The 16925-nt window shown below is 49.8% G+C and overlaps 1 protein-coding gene across 7 annotated transcripts in view; it reads right to left on the bottom strand.

The window, feature by feature from the left end:
• Nucleotides 1-16925, bottom strand: part of CSMD2 (CUB and Sushi multiple domains 2) — a 492622-nt gene that overhangs the window by 429322 nt on the left and 46375 nt on the right. For all 7 annotated transcript variants that reach the window (XM_072772036.1, XM_072772037.1, XM_072772043.1 and 4 more), the window contains exon 2: nt 7938-8154. In XM_072772036.1, the coding sequence (XP_072628137.1) occupies nt 7938-8154 (217 nt within the window). The remainder of the gene's footprint in view (nt 1-7937; nt 8155-16925) is intronic.

Raw genomic sequence — 16925 nt, 5'->3', positions numbered from 1 at the left:
CTGGCCGCCGTGCATCTCTCTGCCTCCCCGAAGACCCTGTGAGTCCCCTGAGAGCAGAGGCTGTTGGGTGACTGCTGTGCCCCGGACACGTGGGGTTCCTGGTAGGCAGTCAATGCCATGAATGCGTGCGCCTGGCCGGTTGGGGGGGGGCCTTACCACCCCTCCCCTCCCCCTTGGTCCCCACGGGCCTGCCCAGCACAGCACAGCACACTCTCCAGGCTGTCTCCGAGGACAGCCCTACTGACATGCAGGGAACACTTTTTTTTTTTTTTAACATTTTATTTATTTATTCACAGAGACAGACAAGGAGAGAGAGAGAGAGATGCAGAGACACAGGCAGAGGGAGAAGCAGGCTCCACGCAGGGAGCCCAACACGGGAGTCGATCCCGGGATTCCAGAATCACACCCTGGACTGAGGCGGAACTAAACTGCTGAGCCACCCGGGCTGCCCCAGGGAACACTTCTAAAGGAATCCAAACAGGCAGGTCCTTCGGGGGCTTCTGATGAGACACATATTGATCCAAGAAGATGGTAAATCTGGCGAATTTGTGGAGTTATTTTCACAACTTGCAAACAGGTGTCTAACGCCAGTTGAGTGACATCTGCAACCAGCTCCAAACGACCCGAACTGCTTCCCATCTCAGGCGGATGACGGGGTGCATACTGCCGGTGATTGGGGGGAAGACTTGTAGTGTTTCCCACAACCTGAGGCCAAATGCCTGAACTAAGGGGGGCTTAGCCGCGCTGACCCGGCGCAGTCATCGGCAGCGCCCCTGAACCCTCCGACGCCCGCTCGGCGAGGCCGTTCATCAGCAGTGTGTCCGCAGATTTCCGTCTGCTTGCGTGTCATTAGAAAACTCCATCCCACAGTCAACTGCAATGCAACGGGACGTTTGCCAGCATGGACAGGCCGTCTAATTGCGCCAGAGCAGGGACGTGGGGACTGTGTCAGTACCTCACCAGCAGAGCTGACGCTGCACCATCCGGAGCCTCTTTGTTCTTTCCTTGCTAATTTCCAAACTCCGACGGGCTCCACGGCTTTCAAGACCAGCTTCCACTCTCGCTTCCCACCCTGATCCATTATGAGAAGAATCTGATCAGCTCCTATTGTAAATTTAATTTCAAGCAGCCAGACGCTGCCTTCTGGCACCCTGGGATGTGGCTGCTTGTGAATAGCTCTAGATGAAATGTGAGATGCTTTCAAGAAGATGGCTCTGAACTCCTGGTAGAGAAAGGGAGTCGCTGGGAGATGAATGGCATCTGCATATAGAACGAGCTGTGCGCAGTGTGTCTACCGGCACCTCTTCATTAGCGATGCCAGGTGCAGCTGTCAGCACGGAGCATCACTGAGCTCCCCATTTTGCTGGGGAGGAAACTGAGGCTCAGATGGGTTGGCTCCTTGTCCAAGGTCATCGATATAGAAATAGGATTCGAACCTACGTATGTCAGATGCCAAGGCCTTCATTCCTCCATCACCTCCATTGGATTTTGCCCCGTCAGTACCATGGGCATGTGTCCCCAGGGGCGGTCCTAGGCATGGCCGGATGTTTAGCCTTGACCCCAACATGTCAAAGTGCCCCCTCCAGTTGTAACACCCAAAAATGCCCCCGGACACTCTGCCAAATGTCCCTGGGGGGTTGGGAACCATGGCTCTACCCTGACTTACACATTGACTGGGAGGCTGTGTGTCTTTTTGCTTAATTGTGTTTTCTGATTTTCTTCTACAAATACACGAGTATTCCTTTTGTTTCTATCTTGTCAGAATCCCAAGCGGTTTACACATGTTATTTAACTCCATCCTCCCCCAACCAACCTACAAAGCAGACGTTGATATACCCACTTCATAGATGGGGATGCTGAGGCTAAGAGTCAGAGTGATTGGCAGAGGCCCAGTAGCGAAGGGCCAGCCAGCACTCAAGCTCACGTCATCCACAGCAAAATGTCACAGAAGCCCCGACTTTCAGCCGCAAGGAGCTTAGAATCTAACCAGGACGGAAGCTTGTGGCTCATACACACCCCGTGAGCAAGCAGCCAGAGAAGCCTTAAAGGGGGCTGGGGCTTGAGGCGAGGAGGTGCTGGAATGCATCTACGAATCAAGAAAGGTCAGCGTCAGAGCAAGAGGAGAAGAAGAGAAGAGAAATGCATCCCAAATACACAGGCAGCAGAACCGCAAAACTCGAATTTTGCCTGCAGAGTTGTAGACAATAAACATGGAAAGCCACTGGCTATAGAGGCCGAGAGAAAGTCACTGCAGACATCCTGGTGGTCCTGCCCAGTGCCGGGCGGCCGTGGCCACAGTAAAGCCACTGCAGTGAGTGACTCCCCCGAGCCCGATTCCTCCTCCTTCAGGGTCTGTGCTCCCCACCTGCAGTCCTCTGATCTAAAAAGTCGACAGACTCAGTATCAGGACAGACAGCAGGGCCTTCTAGAACACTCCAAATTCCTAGGTTCTGGGCACAGAAGGCTGGGGAAGGATGCAAATACCATTGATGGAGCACGAAGGGATCTGCAGCAGGTGGCTCCCATGCAAGCACCTGGAGGATGGGCAACGATGGGCACGGTGACTTCCATTTTATGGATGAGGCCCCAAGACCTTACACAGGTCACAGCATTAATACATGGAGAACCTACCTGGGGATAAATTTAGGGCTGCCCCCATTGTACTCTGCGGTTTCACAGGAAAAGAACATGAGAGGACATGAGCCTTCTGGTCCACTAAGCGAATAAAGAAAAACGCCGGTTCGGGAAAGACCCTGGCGTGCTGTGAGAACACCTTTTACTAGAGGCCAGGATGCGCCGTACGCTGATTTTGCTTGTTTTCTGCTTCCAAGCCAGACGCTGCGGAGTCATCCTCCATCTCCTCCTTCCTGCCGCTTCGCAGTCCCTATAAATCCACCCTTCAGCTCAGAGACAATGCCTTGCCGGTAACCGTCACATAAAGTCACACATCTCTCTTCGTTGGTGTCGCACAGGCTACCACTGCCTCCCACCTGGTCTGCAGCCACGAGGCTGGCCCCTACTCCACGCCGTGTTCCCCCACTGCAGCCAGACTGTGCCCAAGTCCGCTGCCCAAAACCTTCATTCGAAAGGCACCCAGCACTGACCTGCGGTTAACGTCGCGCTTAACAGCGAAAGCCTCAATGTCTTAAGGTCAGGAGCAAAGCAAGGATGTCCAGGTTTATCACTTCTGTTCAGGATTGTACTAGAGAGCCCATCCAGGGCAATTAGGCAAAATAAATAAAAGACATTGAGATTGGAAAGGAAAAACTAAAACATTCATTCACAGATACAAGAAAAAAATACGTTAGAAATATTAATAACAAGTTCAACAAGGTCACGGGACATAAGTTCAATGCACAAAACCAAATGCATTTCGATTAGCAGTGAGTAACTCAAAAATAAAATAATATAAAATATTACATATTTTATAATATATATTAATATATATTATTTTATTTAATATTAATATTAACCCCCGGGGAGGTCAGCAGTTAAACGTCTGCCTTCAGCTCAGGGCATGACCCCGGGGTCCCAGGATTAAGTCCTACATCAGACTCTCCCTGCAGGGAGCCTGCTTCTCCCTCTGCCTGTGTCTCTGCCTCTCTCTGTGTCCCTCATGAATAAATAAATAAAATCTTTTAAAAAATAAAATAATGTAAAATAAAAAGATAACTATATTCACAATAGCATCAAAAAGAACAAAAATGATAAAAGAAACTTGTAGTTCAAGATGAAGAGCCAAGCTAACATGTCAAACTCCCCTTCAACCTAAGCCCCTAGGTTCTCATGGAAATAATTGAAGGTATATTAAAAAGAGCTAATATAACTGTCCATTCTGGGAACTAGGAGAAAGAGACAGACACACTAAGGAATTTCTACAAGACGCAGTGCCAGTAAGACTCGATTAAGAAAAAGCCTAGGGATCCCTGGGTGGCGCAGCGGTTTGGCGCCTGCCTTTGGCCCAGGGCGCGATCCTGGAGACCCGGGATCGAATCCCACGTCAGGCTCCCGGTGCATGGAGCCTGCTTCTCCCTCTGCCTGTGTCTCTGCCTCTCTCTCTCTCTCTCTGTGTGACTATCATAAATAAATAAACATTTAAAAAAAGAAAAAGAAAAGAAAAAGCCTAGCTAAATAAATAAATAAATAAATAAATAAATAAATAAATAAATAAAAATTAAAAAAAAGAAAAAAGAAAAAGCCTAGCCAGACAAGATGCTGACGGAAAAACACCCCTTAAAACGTTTTTCCGAAGAAGAAACTTAACCCCTAGTAGAATCAAAATCACAGAAAAAGTAAAGAAAACTAGTACTTGCAAGTAGAGAAAAGGAAATGATAAGAGTAAGGAAACTTAAAAAGCATTAAGAATCATGCTGGAGCAAACATATAGATTGTCACCGAAAAATGTGGGTAAATGAAGCTTTCCTGTTAACTCTTAGGAAGGGTTTGAAATAGAAATCCAGGGCCGGGAGGTGGGCGGGGGGCGGGGGTGACGGTGACGGGCACTGAGGGGGGCACTTGAGGGGATGAGTACTGGGTGTTATTCTGTATGTTGATAAACTGAACACCAATAAAAAATAAATCTATAAAAAAAAGAAAGAAAAAAGAAATCCAGGGCCACCTGGGTTGCTCTGCAGGTTAAGCATCTGCCTTTTGCTCAGGATATGACCTTGGGGTCCTGGGATTGAGCCCTGAGTTGGGCTCCCTCTGCCTCTTACCCCACTCACGCTCTCACTCTCTCTCTCTCTCTCTGTGTGTGCCTCAAGTAAATAAATAAAATATTTTTAAAAATAAAAATAAAGAAATAAAAATCCAGGGCCACCTAGGTGCCTTTGGCTCAGGTCATGATCCTGGGGTCCTGGGATGGAGCCTGTATAGGGCCCCCTGCTTGCTTCTCTCCCTCTGCCCCTCCCCCCACACTTACGTGCTCTCTTTCTTTTGAATAAACAATTTTTTTTGAATCTTAAAAAAAATCCAATGATATGACGTCCTAATAGATATAACTAAAACAATGGCAGAAATAATAAACACAGAAAAATTGGGAAAGAGGACCCAATAAATGCAAACCTCCAGGAAAACGAAGGTGGTTATATTAGCATCAAAGAGAATTTAAGACAAAAAAAACAAAAAACGAAAAACCTGGGGGACTTAAAAAAAAAAAACCTGGGGACTAAAGATAACTTTTGTATTGAAAGAAACATAAAATTCACTCTCGCTATCTCATGTTTAAATATACACACTGACGAGCATAGCCCCAAAATATATCGGGTAAAAACTTAGAAATAAAGGGGTAAATTGACAAGAACAATAGTGAAAATGCGAACACAATGCCTTGCTTATCCTTGACAAACAGCATTCAGACAAAAAGAAACTAGAAAAACGGCATAATGCTAATAACCCAAATTTTTTCACCAAAAAATTGTTTTTTTCAAATACTTATAGAACACATACCAAAAAAAATGATCTTCTGTGGGAAGAAAAAAGCCAGCAAATTCTCCAAAGTAGAAATGATCATCTGATCGTAACGTAATACAACTGGATAATAATGTTTCAAGTATAACAAACATTACGGGGACACCTGAGGGGGGAAAAGCCATAAATTCAAGGAAGGCACAAACCCACAATGAGAGACTCTTCCTAAAACAACGAGTATCCATCAAAATTTATGGGACACAAAGTCATACTTAGGGGAAAATGACTCTTAATGTTTTTGTGATCAAACAAGAAATAATGAAACCAATTCATGAAATCAGCAAAAGATCAACATTTGCCCAAGGTAAGAGGAAGAGAAGAATGAATAAAAATGGAAGCAGAAAGGAATGAGTTAGGTGACGGGGACAGGGAAACGCTGAGAGCCCTGCAGGGGGAAGGCTCGAAGGCCCGCGGCGTGGGCGACCTCCTGACAAGGCTAATTGGGTAAAAAGGAAGAAAACACCAACACGGAGGAGCACAGTGGAGGAACGAGCTGTGCTCGCACGCAGCAGACACGGCAACGATCCCAGGCTCTGGGAAGTGGATGGTCCCCCGACACCCGGGCGTCAAGCTGCGGACTCACGAGTAAGGACGAAACCTGGGCGAGCAAGCACACGCAGGACGTGACACCGACTCCCAAGGACCAGGAGTGCGTGCCCCCCAGCCCCGAGGGAGCCGCGTTCCGGGAAGAGCAATTCCGCTCCGCCCGCCCCCTGCCCTGCCGGCTGCCCCGGGGTCATCTGCCCTCCCGGGGTCCCCCAGGCAGCGAGCTTGCGGGGCCGGCTGCTGGCACCGCCTGAAGGGATCAGCCCGGGACGGATGGAGAGCCCGCCGGGGTCCCTGAGACAAGGTGCCCGCCCAGGAGCCTCCTCCCCAAACATGGCTGCTGGGCCCCCCTCTGGCCGGAGCTGCCCCCCGCCTCCAGCGGCTGCTCTGCAGTCCACGAGCCCCGCACCTGGGTGTCAGCAGGGCCCGCGCCACGGCCACTCGGGGGCAAGGAGAGCTGCGGCCCTGTGGCTGCCACGCCCAGCCAGGCACCCCGTGGGCCCCGAAACCTGCCACGCCACCCAACGCCCAAGTGTCCGCAGGCACCCACAGAAGGCGTCACCCGCGCTCAGTGCCCGCCGGTGGGCCTGCTCCCTCGCAGCCTGGCCCGGGCCCCAGTCTCCGCTTTCCCGCCCTTGGGTCGCATAGCACCTATGGCTCCCCCTTAGCAGCGAGGACAGTGGCTTTGCTGGCTTGTGGCCGCGTCCCCCGTGCCCAGGCCGGTGTCCCTGATGCATCTACACAGCGGAGAAGTGAAGAGCCCCCGGGGCCTGCCCCTGCCCCTGCTCCCAGGTCCCCGAGGACCTGCCGTGTGCCACACCCACGGGATGCTCGGCAGGACGGGTAAGCCCAGCCTCGGCCGGAGCAGCACATGGGGCGGCCTCAGCCCTGCAGCGCCCCAGAGGCCCGGGGGCGGGAGAGAAGGGAGCCAGCTGGCCGTGCGGCCCTATGCTGCTGTCGGGGACTCCGCTGGGGACTGTGCACCCGGAGGGCACAGAGCCTCGAGCCAAAGCAGCTGCCAGGGCCCGGCTGGTCACCGTCCCACGCAGCAGCCCCGGCTCCCAGCTCAGCTGCTAAGCCTCCAGCCCTCTGCTTCCCCGCGGAGCCCGAAGCCCGGCGGCCGGAGCAGGACAGGGCTGGCCACGGAGCAGGGTGGCCACCAGGTCCACAGCCCCAGGAGAGCCGGGACCGGGGCCTGCACAGGCCGCAGCCTCCCTGCCTGTCTCCCTCCCTGATGTGAACTCTCCCCCTCGGGAGACTGCTGGGGGGCGGAGGTGGGGGGGCGCTCTCCAGAGTTTTCTCTTCCAATTACCAGAATGGGGTTTGTGACCGTGGGAAGCTTGCCCCAAACTCCCTTTTAAGAGAGAAAGACAAAGAGAGCATGTGCACGTGCAGGTGTGCACACACAAGTCAGCTTGAGACTCTGACTCTGAGCACAGGGCCTGACAGGTAGGCTTGACCTCACGACCCCGAGGTCATGACCTGGGCCGAGGTCAAGAGCCCTACACCTATCTGAGCCACCCCAGTGCCCTGGCCACACTCCCAGTTCTACGCCCACTGCCAAGGCCATGCCCGTGCAAGGCCAATGCCAGCGAATGGTTTTCAAGTCCAGGAGGTAAGACATGGTCTATCCACTGGGTTCAAGGGGAGGAAACAGATTTCTGTGTGTGCAAAGAGTGCATACCCACAGATGCACACGCACACACACAAATGCATGCAAAGCCAGCTTTCAGAGACTTGAGTCTCTCCACGACCCTTGTGCCCTCCAGGTCACCTCCCCAAGTACGCTGCCCATCCGTCCAGCCCACTGGCTGCTCCCAAGCCGGAGAAGGGGTTTGGAAACTTCGAGAAAGCAAGGGAAAGGGGGAGAGCCCTGGGAGCAGAGCTGTGTGTTGGCCGAGCTCGCAGGGGGCAGGTGGTACCTGGTCCGCAGGTTCTCCGGCCGCGGCGGCCCGTCAAACACCGACAGGACGTCGAAGTCCTCCTCCAGCGCGAAGGCCTGGAACACGAGCTGGACCCGGTGCTGCTCCTCCGCCGCGATGGTCCACGTGCAGTTGGCGTAGTTGGGGTAGCCCGACGGGAAGCCCGGGCTCTCCACCGTGCCGTTGGGGCCCCGCAGCTGGAACGTGCAGTTCTGGCCTGGGCGACAGGAGGGGGCAGGTCAGCCGGGTCGCGGGCCGGAAGCGTCCGCGCGGGACCCCGAGGCCCCGATCCCCCAGGAGCCCCGCTGCACCCAGGGCGGGGGCAGGCGGCTGACACAGGAGCAGGGGAGGCGGGAGCGGGGAGCAGAGAGCTGGGAGCCGGGAGCCAGGCCCTGCAACGCGCACCTGCGACAGCTGAGCGCATGTCCTTGGGCTCCTCCCCAGCCAGGTGCTCCTCCCCCCGCCAGGTGCTCCTCCCCCACCCTGGGCTCCGCCCCCTGCCAGGTGCTCCTCCCCCCCGCCTCGTGCTCTTACCCCCTTCGGTCCCCCACGGTCCCCCACGGTCCCCCACGGCCCCCACAGCCCCCCCACACCCCCACGGCTCCCCCACCCCCGAATGGCGCAGGGCAGGCGGGCGTCTCTCGGAGCTGCAGCCTCGGGCTGCTGCGGCCCCTGCCTCCACCTCCCAGCCCGCCCGCCGACCTCCCCGCCCCGCCGCGACGTCGCCCTCGCTGCCCGGCCTCCCTACCCCCGCCCTTGCAACACGCAGCCAAGGGCATCTTTTCCGAACAGAAATTGATGGGGTCTCATCCCCTTCCCCGCTTACACCGAGCCTTCCATGGCTCCTCACGCGGATCAATCAGGAAAAATCTCGGGTGGGCCCGGCAGGGTGTCCGGCAGGGTCTCCGCGTGGTCTGCCCTGCGTGACCTCTTGGCCCCAGGGGCCACTAGCCTTCCCTCATCCTTGGTACCAGCCGCGCCATCGTCCTGCGGCCACAGGCCCTTTGCATAGGCTCTTCTCTTTTCCTAGAACACCCTCCCCTACCTTCTGGGCACATTGATCTTTCAGATCTCAGCTCAGCGTCTCCCCTTGACCAGCTGAACGGCCCTATTCCCTGTTTTCATGACACCATAAGCTCCCCTTGAGAGCACGTATCATAGAAGCACATTTCCATGCTTCCACGGGATGATTTCACAAGCATCTATCTTCTTGCCAGGCTGCCAGTTCCGGGAAAGGCCAGACCGTATGTGGGTTTTCCCATCTCTGAATCCACACCTCAAATCCAAGATCCCGCACCTGGTACATTCTTAATAATTCAATACAGACTTCTAGTTAGTGAGGTTTGGTTAGACGCCCTTCAAAGAGCGTTATACACACCGAGTTGTTCAAACCTCACAAACTGCCCTTGAGGATGGAGACGATTAATATCATCTGCATTTTACAGATGAAAAACTAAGAAATTAAGGAGGGGAGCCCAAACCACACAGTTACTCCTTACTGGCAGTGGGATTCCCCCCTGAGCAGCCCCTCCGCCCCCCAGTCCTGCCTCGCAATTCTGATGCTGATAAATGGCCTCAACCTAGTTTTTTTTTTTTTTTTTAAGCCTATTTAGGGATTAACTGACAAAGGACAGTTAATCTCTGAAATGACTTTACTGTTGAGAACTCTCTTAACACAAAGTACCCCATTAAAGGAGAAAAAAGTTAAAGTCTTCTGAAATAAGTGCTAAATGGGCATTTCCTAACTTAGACATGTAACCTTGATTAAAATAAGCATTTGGAGCTAGGAAAAAGATCTTACCATGACACGGCATCATTTTAGGACAATCACCTACATCCTACTTATGGCAAAACACCTGGTTAAGATCAGGAATGGGACCTCATCTGTGAGGTTTCATGACTTATTGGAAGAGCTAACTCATGCAACACACACACACAGCAAAATAAAAAAAAAAGCAAGAAAAAACATGGTTTGCAAATGATATTTTTATATACCCCAAACCCAAAGAAATCAATTATAAAGCTATTAGTACTAATATAAAAAAAAAAACAACAACGCCTCTGTAAAGTAGCCAAATGCAAAATAAGTTTACAAAATCAATAACATTTCCATATGCCAGGGACAGATAAAAATACAAAGAAAAAAGTCTCCTTTATGATAACTGCAAACTGCATATAATACGCAGAAATGAACTCGGTAAGGAATGAGCAGGTGCTGGATGGAAAGACCTAGAGAGGGGTTTCAGAAAACTGAATAATTGAAGAGACATAGCGTCATCCTGAGCAGGAAGACGAACTACTGAAAGGTTAATTTAGAACATTAACCTTTTGAAAAGTTAATTTATAAGCTTAATGCAATTCTGATCAAAAGCCCAATGACCTGTTTTAAGTTGGTAAAATGATACCTAAGTTTAACTGGAAAAATAGATGGTCATGGACAATGGATATTTTGGGAAAAGGTAGCGAATGCGGGTCCTCCTCCTGCAGGGGAGTCACCGGAACGGCCAAATGATGCTTGTGACACCAGCGGGGCGGTGGTCTAAGCGCCAACGGGCTGAATATGGAACAGTATTGAGACGGCCTTAATACATGGAAAACGCACATGAAAATGGAAATGCGTACAGGACAACATTAAAAAAAAAAAACCAATGAGAAAAGAAAAAGCATATTTTGCGCGGTCACCGAATTAACTGGGAAAAGAACTGCTACCTCCTCAACTCACACCATTTACTAAAATAAACTCCAGATGGAGAGAAGTTAAAACAAATTCAAGCCAAAAAATAATTAGAAAAAAATATAGGCAGATACATATCTGACTGGTTTTTCTGAGCAGAAAAGCTGTGGGAAATATGACAAGTAGGTAGTTTTATGCAAAATGTATGCGTTATGTCAAAAATAGAAACAGAAGGGGCGCCTGGGTGTGAGCTCAGCCGGTTGAGTGTCTGCCTCCAGCTCCGGTCATGATCCCAGGGCCTGAGCCCCACATCGGGTTCCTGCTTAGCGGGAGCCTGCTTCTCCGTCTCCCTCTTCCCCTCACCCCACTCATGCTCGCTCTGTCTCTCAAATAAATAAGATCTTAAAAAACAAAAACAAAAACAAAAAAACAAAAAAGAAAGGGATACAAAAGTGTTTGGCACAAAAGCAATACCCTTAATATACAAAGAACCATTGCAAATCAATAGGAAATCAACAAGCCCTGTAATTGAAAAATCATACAGGCTCATGAACAAATTAGTTTATAAGAAGACACAAGCAGCCCAGAAACCAGAAAAATATTCAGCCGCAAGAATGATAAAGCAAAACTTCAAAGGAGGCCCCCGATTCAGTTCCCTAACCTTCCCCTCACTGGCACAGGCACCAGACCTACTCATGTTTCTAAAAATCTGGTGATTTTAAGGCGTGATTCATTGCATTGTGTCATTCATTCACTCGTTACACATTCATTCGTTCATTCCTCCCTCTAGGTTGGACGCAGTGATGGGCCACGGGGCCCGGACCCTGGGGCGGACGTGAGGAACCCAGCAGTGTGCGCTCACCGCAGCTGAAGGACACGGTCCACAGGCCCGCGCCTTGGTGGCCTTTGTGGCCTGGATGACCCACGAGGCGACACTGGCTAGCGTGCCCAGCACCCCGGCTGCTGCCTGGGCTCAGAGCCGGGAGAGGAGAGAGGGGCTCCTCGCAGAGGGACCACAACGGTGACAGGGGAGGGACAGGGGCACCTCAGACCCGCTACAGGAGGCTCCCGGGCCAGGCCCCTCAGTTGCCGTCTACACGGTCCCTCTGTAAGCAGGGCCCTGAGAGCAGGGAAGCCTCCCCGGCCTCTGCGCGTCCCCAGCACTTAGAATCCAGTAAGTCGGAGGTCCCTGGGCGGCTCAGCAGTTTGGCAGTTTGGCGCCTGCCTTTGGCCCAGGGCGTGACCCCGGGGTCCCAGGATCAAGTCCCGCGTCGGCCTCCCTGCATGGAGCCTGCTTCTCCCTCTGCCTGTGTCTCTGCCTCTCTCTGTGTGTCTCTCATGAATAAATAAATAAAACCTTTGCAAAAAAAAAAAAAGAATCCAGTAAATTGGGGCCGAGTGGACACATGAACCCCAACAGAGGGCAGGCAGGTAGCAGGAGGCCGTATTGCAGCAAGGGAAGGCAGCTGCGCGGCTGAGAGGCGGAAACCGTTATGCTTTAAATAATAATCCAGCCACTTGGCTTGTTGAATTTGGAAAATACAGGCAAACATTAAAAAAAAAAAAAAAGAGGAAACTTTATAACCTTACTTTCCTTCCAGAGGCAACTGTGATTTTTTTTCTACATTTTTCCATACATATTTCACACTGTGGAGCTAAGACTGTATATATAACTGCGTGTGGTCTTTCTTCAGTAAATTATTCTCATCCTGGGGCCCCGGGGGGCTCAGTGGTTGAGCGTCTGCCTCCAGCTCAGGGTGTGACCCCAGGGTCCCAGGATCGAGTCCCGCATTGGGCTCCCCGCAGGGAGCCTGCTTCTCCCTCTGCCTGTGTCTCTGCCTCTCTCTCTGTGTCTTGTGAATAAATAAATAAAATCTTTTTTTTTAATTATTCTAGTCTTAAATTACAAAAGGCAAGGCGCATTTGTAATCCACGTAGACCTGCAGAAACCCACGTGCGAACATTGATCTCCCAGGTGTCCTCCCTCCACCCAACCCGAAGTGACCAGGCGGGGACGGGTCCCTCTCCGACGTCCTCCACCCCCCTCGCAAACAAATGGACACATTCTGGGAGAATTTTTACTATTTTGCTTAAAAACGAAATCCTACTTTAGCTCATTTCTCTGCGAATGCTTTCTCACTTAACGACACATCAGAGACGCCTTCGGGGTCGGTAGATACATAAAACTGAACTTATTTTTTTATATACAGGTCTAATAGTCCCCGGCACGGCTGTATCTCAGTTTACCCAACCACTGCCCCGCCGCCCGCAGTCCAGGTTGCTTCTCGGTTTCCTTTTGCAACGATTCGGTAAACATTATGCCACGAGCTTCTCCCCCAAGATAGTCAATCTGTTCGGAAACAGCATTTTAAAGGGATGCACGACGTTCCGGTCCAGGGTTAAACCAGATTTACTCAACTGTTCTCCCACCATCAGACATTTCAATCGTTTCTGGAATTTTCTTTTTTCAGTTTTTACATCACACCTGGGCGCTCAGTGAGGTCTGGTGACAGATTGAATGCTGCTCCGCGCGGTGGAAAACACTGCCCCGTGGCCAGAATCCCAGAGGGATGCTCAGCTTGCAGGAGCGCACCCAGCTTTGGGTTGGAGGCTGGGGCGGGAATGGTCCATACGGGCTGGCTGACCCGGGTGGGGGACACTGTGGACGCGGACAGCCTGGAAGCCTGACTCACCGGGAAGTCTCCCTGAAACCATATGTGTGTGAGTGAGCTGAGGAAGTCATAACCCAGAGCAGCAAATAGAGCGGGAGTCCCTGCCGGACGGGCTAAATGTCCTTTCGTGCCTCTAAGATGCTGAATGTCTTCCTGTTTTTCACTTCTTTTTGTATTTTTATTATTTCTTTATTTTTATTGTTCTTAAATGTGCCTCCAAGATGCTGAATGTCTTCCTGATCGTCACTTCTTTTTGTATTTTTATTATTTCTTTATTTTTATTTTTATTGTTTTTAAATGTATCTCTAAGATGCTGAATGTCTTCCTGGTCTTCACTTCTTTTTGTATTTTTATTATTTCTTTATTTTTATTTTTATTGTTTTTAAATGTCCGTTCAAGATGCTGAATGTCTTCCTGATCTTCACGTCTTTTTGTATTTTTATTATTTATTTTTATTTTTATTGTTTTTAAATGTGCTTCCAAGATGCTGAATGTCTTCCTGATCTTCACTTCTTTTTGTATTTTTATTATTTCATTTTTATTTTTATTGCTTTAAATTTTTCATGTATTATTATTATTATGTTATTATTATTTTATTCTTACTTTTATTGTTTTCTTAATTCCAGTGGAGGCAACACGCATGCTCTATTACTTTCAGCCATGGGCTCTCGTGATCCGATGATCCTGCGGGTTACTCAGGGCTCATCACGGGACGTGCACTCTTGAGCCCCTTCACCTATCTCCCCCATCCTATCAGTTTGCTCTCTGCATTTCAGAATCTTCTGTTTTATTTTGTTTCTTAAATTGCACAGATGGGTCAAATCACATGGCGTTCGTCTTTCCCTGACTTATTTCACGTAGCACAGCACACGCTGGCGCCATCCAAGTTGTCGCAAACGGCCAGATGCCATCCTTTTCCATGGCTGAGTCATAGCCCAGGGTCATGTGCCCCAGCAGCTCTTCTCGACCCATCGTCCACCCACGGACACACGCTCAGGCCGCTTCCGACTCTCAGTTACCGTAAGTAACGCCGCAAGGGATGTAGAGGTCCTCAAGTCGTCTATAGTGACTGTTTTTGTAGTCTCCGTTCTTGGCTCCTGATGACCAACCTACTGCCCTGTAGGCGGGAATGCTGCTGTGGACTCCGTTGGATGGCACCTGGCATTTCCTTCTCTGTGCACAGGATGCGCTGCCCCCACCCACCCATCCCTCTCTCCCATCAGCCTGGTGACCAGACACGGCCAAGACTCATTTGGGGCTCAAGAACAATCCTGGAGAATTAAACACTTTGGGTTGTTGCTCATGCATCTGTTTTTGGACAGTTTCCCTATGACAGACTTCCAGAAGTACAGGTTACTGGCTCAAAGGGTATGAACATTTGTGATGCTTGGGCTCTGGATCTTGCAAATACTTTCTGGAAAGCACTCCAATTCCATTCTCAACAGCTGTGTCCATGAAGGCCTATCTAGAGCCATCTTCATTCGCATTGTGTGTCCTCTTATTGGAGGCTTTTTCCCTCCTTGACAGGTGCAAAAAGAAAAAGCTATCTTTTTTTTTTTTTAAGATTTTATTTATTTATTCATGAGAGACACACAGAGAGGCAGAGACACAGGCAGATGGAGAAGCAGGCTCCACGCAGGGAGCCTGACACGGGACTTGATCCCGGGACTCCAGGATCACGCCCTGGGCTGAAGGCGGCGCTAAACTGCTGAGCCACCCAGGAATCCCCAAGAAAAGCTATCTTGTTTTATTTCACATCTCTTTAGAACTTCGATTCTAAACATTTTTTTTTTCAACTTTCTCTAATAATTTTAGATCCTCCCTCTGGGAACGATCCGATGAAATCTTCGGCTAATTTTCCACAGTCGTGTTTATTTTTTCTTATTGATTTACAAATTTATGTCCTCTAGGCATCACATGTGCTACGTATACATTTGTAGCCATTGTGGCCTTTTAATTTTATGATGTTTAACATAGAGACGTTCCTAAGTTTTATGTACGTAAATCTTCCGTTAAGTTCCCACGATTTCCTTACCAATTTGTACTAACTCTTCATAGAATCTGGATTTTACTCTTTTGTCATGTTTATTGCAAATATTGTTGTCTACCTGGCTGTGTGCTTCCTGCTTTGTTTAGGGTTTTTTTTTGTGTGTGTGTAGATTAAAATGTCCAGTTTTGCAAGCAGTACCATTCACCTGTCTTTTTCTTGGTGATATTTTTTAGAAAGACCTCTCTACTGAAGACCGGCTGGCTTCTCATCTCTGCCAACAACATAAAAGCTAAAGTCCTTGCCCTTGAAAGCTCTACCTGAATGGATGCTGCACAGCCTCTTGACCTCCTGCCCTGTCCCTTGTCCCCTCATTTTCACGGTCAGCCATGCTGACCCCCGGCCGTTCCTTGAGCCCATCATACGCCCACCCTGGGACCCTTCATTCCAGAAACATCTTTCCTCAAGACCCATATGACCCACTCCCTCACTTCCTTCAGCTCTGGAGTCAAATATCGGCTTCTCAGAGACCACGCTACATAAAATCCAGGCCCCTCTGCTTTCACACTGGGGGCCCCAGGTTCCTGCTTTTTTTTTTTTTTCTCCGTAGCATTCAGCACCCACTGCTATGGACTCTCCTGCTCACTTTCCTCCCTTTCCCATTAGAATGCCGTCTCCGTGAGAACAGAGGTGCTATTTTGTTCTCTGCTCTATCTCCAGCTCCCAGACCTATACTGGCACATGGCAGATGCTCCCGGAAGAGCTGCTGGTTGAATGAATGAATTCATAAATATCAATTGCCCACGCAACTCCGTGCTCGGGATGCTCGCTCTCCAGTTCCTTCACCCAGCTGGCTACAGGTGCTTCAAGATTCCTTCCGGCCTCCAAGCTACCGTCTTGGAACCCTCGTGACAATGGCATGGATGTCCCCCCTACCTGCCAGCCGCCCACTGGGAATATCCTTGCTTTCCCCAATGATGCCCTGACGTTTGCGTGGCTTCCCCATCAGTAGCCTCCTTGAGAGCCTATTCATATTTTTATCTCCACCACCTCGAGGGTTCAGTCCTTGCCCACTGTGGACACTCAGTACCTACTATGGGGATGAATGCATGCATGACCGAAATGAATTAATCATTTTATAATATTCAGACGATACCTTCCAATTTCATTTATCTGTGTAGTTAGGGTTTATTGGGGAGGTGGCTTCGGAAAAGGTTAAAAGCGTGGGTTTGGGAAGCAAAACCCTTGGGAGCAAATTTCTGTACTTTTTGGGCACTTCATGTAAACCCTTTAAACCTTAGTTTGGACATCTTTAAAATTAACACCCACTTCAAGGATGGCTGTATAGATTAATGTGCCAGTACCTGCTAATTGCTAAATGCTCAGACGGTACCTGGCACAGGACATGTGGTCAATAAATACCAGCTAATCTTTCCATAAAGATTCGTGCTTTTCTTCATATAGGTCCCAGTCACATCTTGTTAAGGTTGTTCCCAGACATTTTAAGCACTTTTTCTTGCTCTAGTGAATAACATTTTTCCCATGATTTTATTTTTCTAGCTGTTTTTACAGATATACAGAGAACCTATTGATTTTTATATATTCATCTTGCATCCAACTGGGTTTCTGAACTCTTATTAATTCCAAAGATTTCT

The sequence above is a fragment of the Canis lupus genome, chromosome 13, assembly GCF_048164855.1.
Source record: "Canis lupus baileyi chromosome 13, mCanLup2.hap1, whole genome shotgun sequence".
Taxonomy (NCBI): Eukaryota; Metazoa; Chordata; class Mammalia; order Carnivora; family Canidae; genus Canis; species Canis lupus.
Note: the sequence above shows the minus strand (reverse complement) of the source record. Positions and strands in the feature narration are given on the sequence as shown.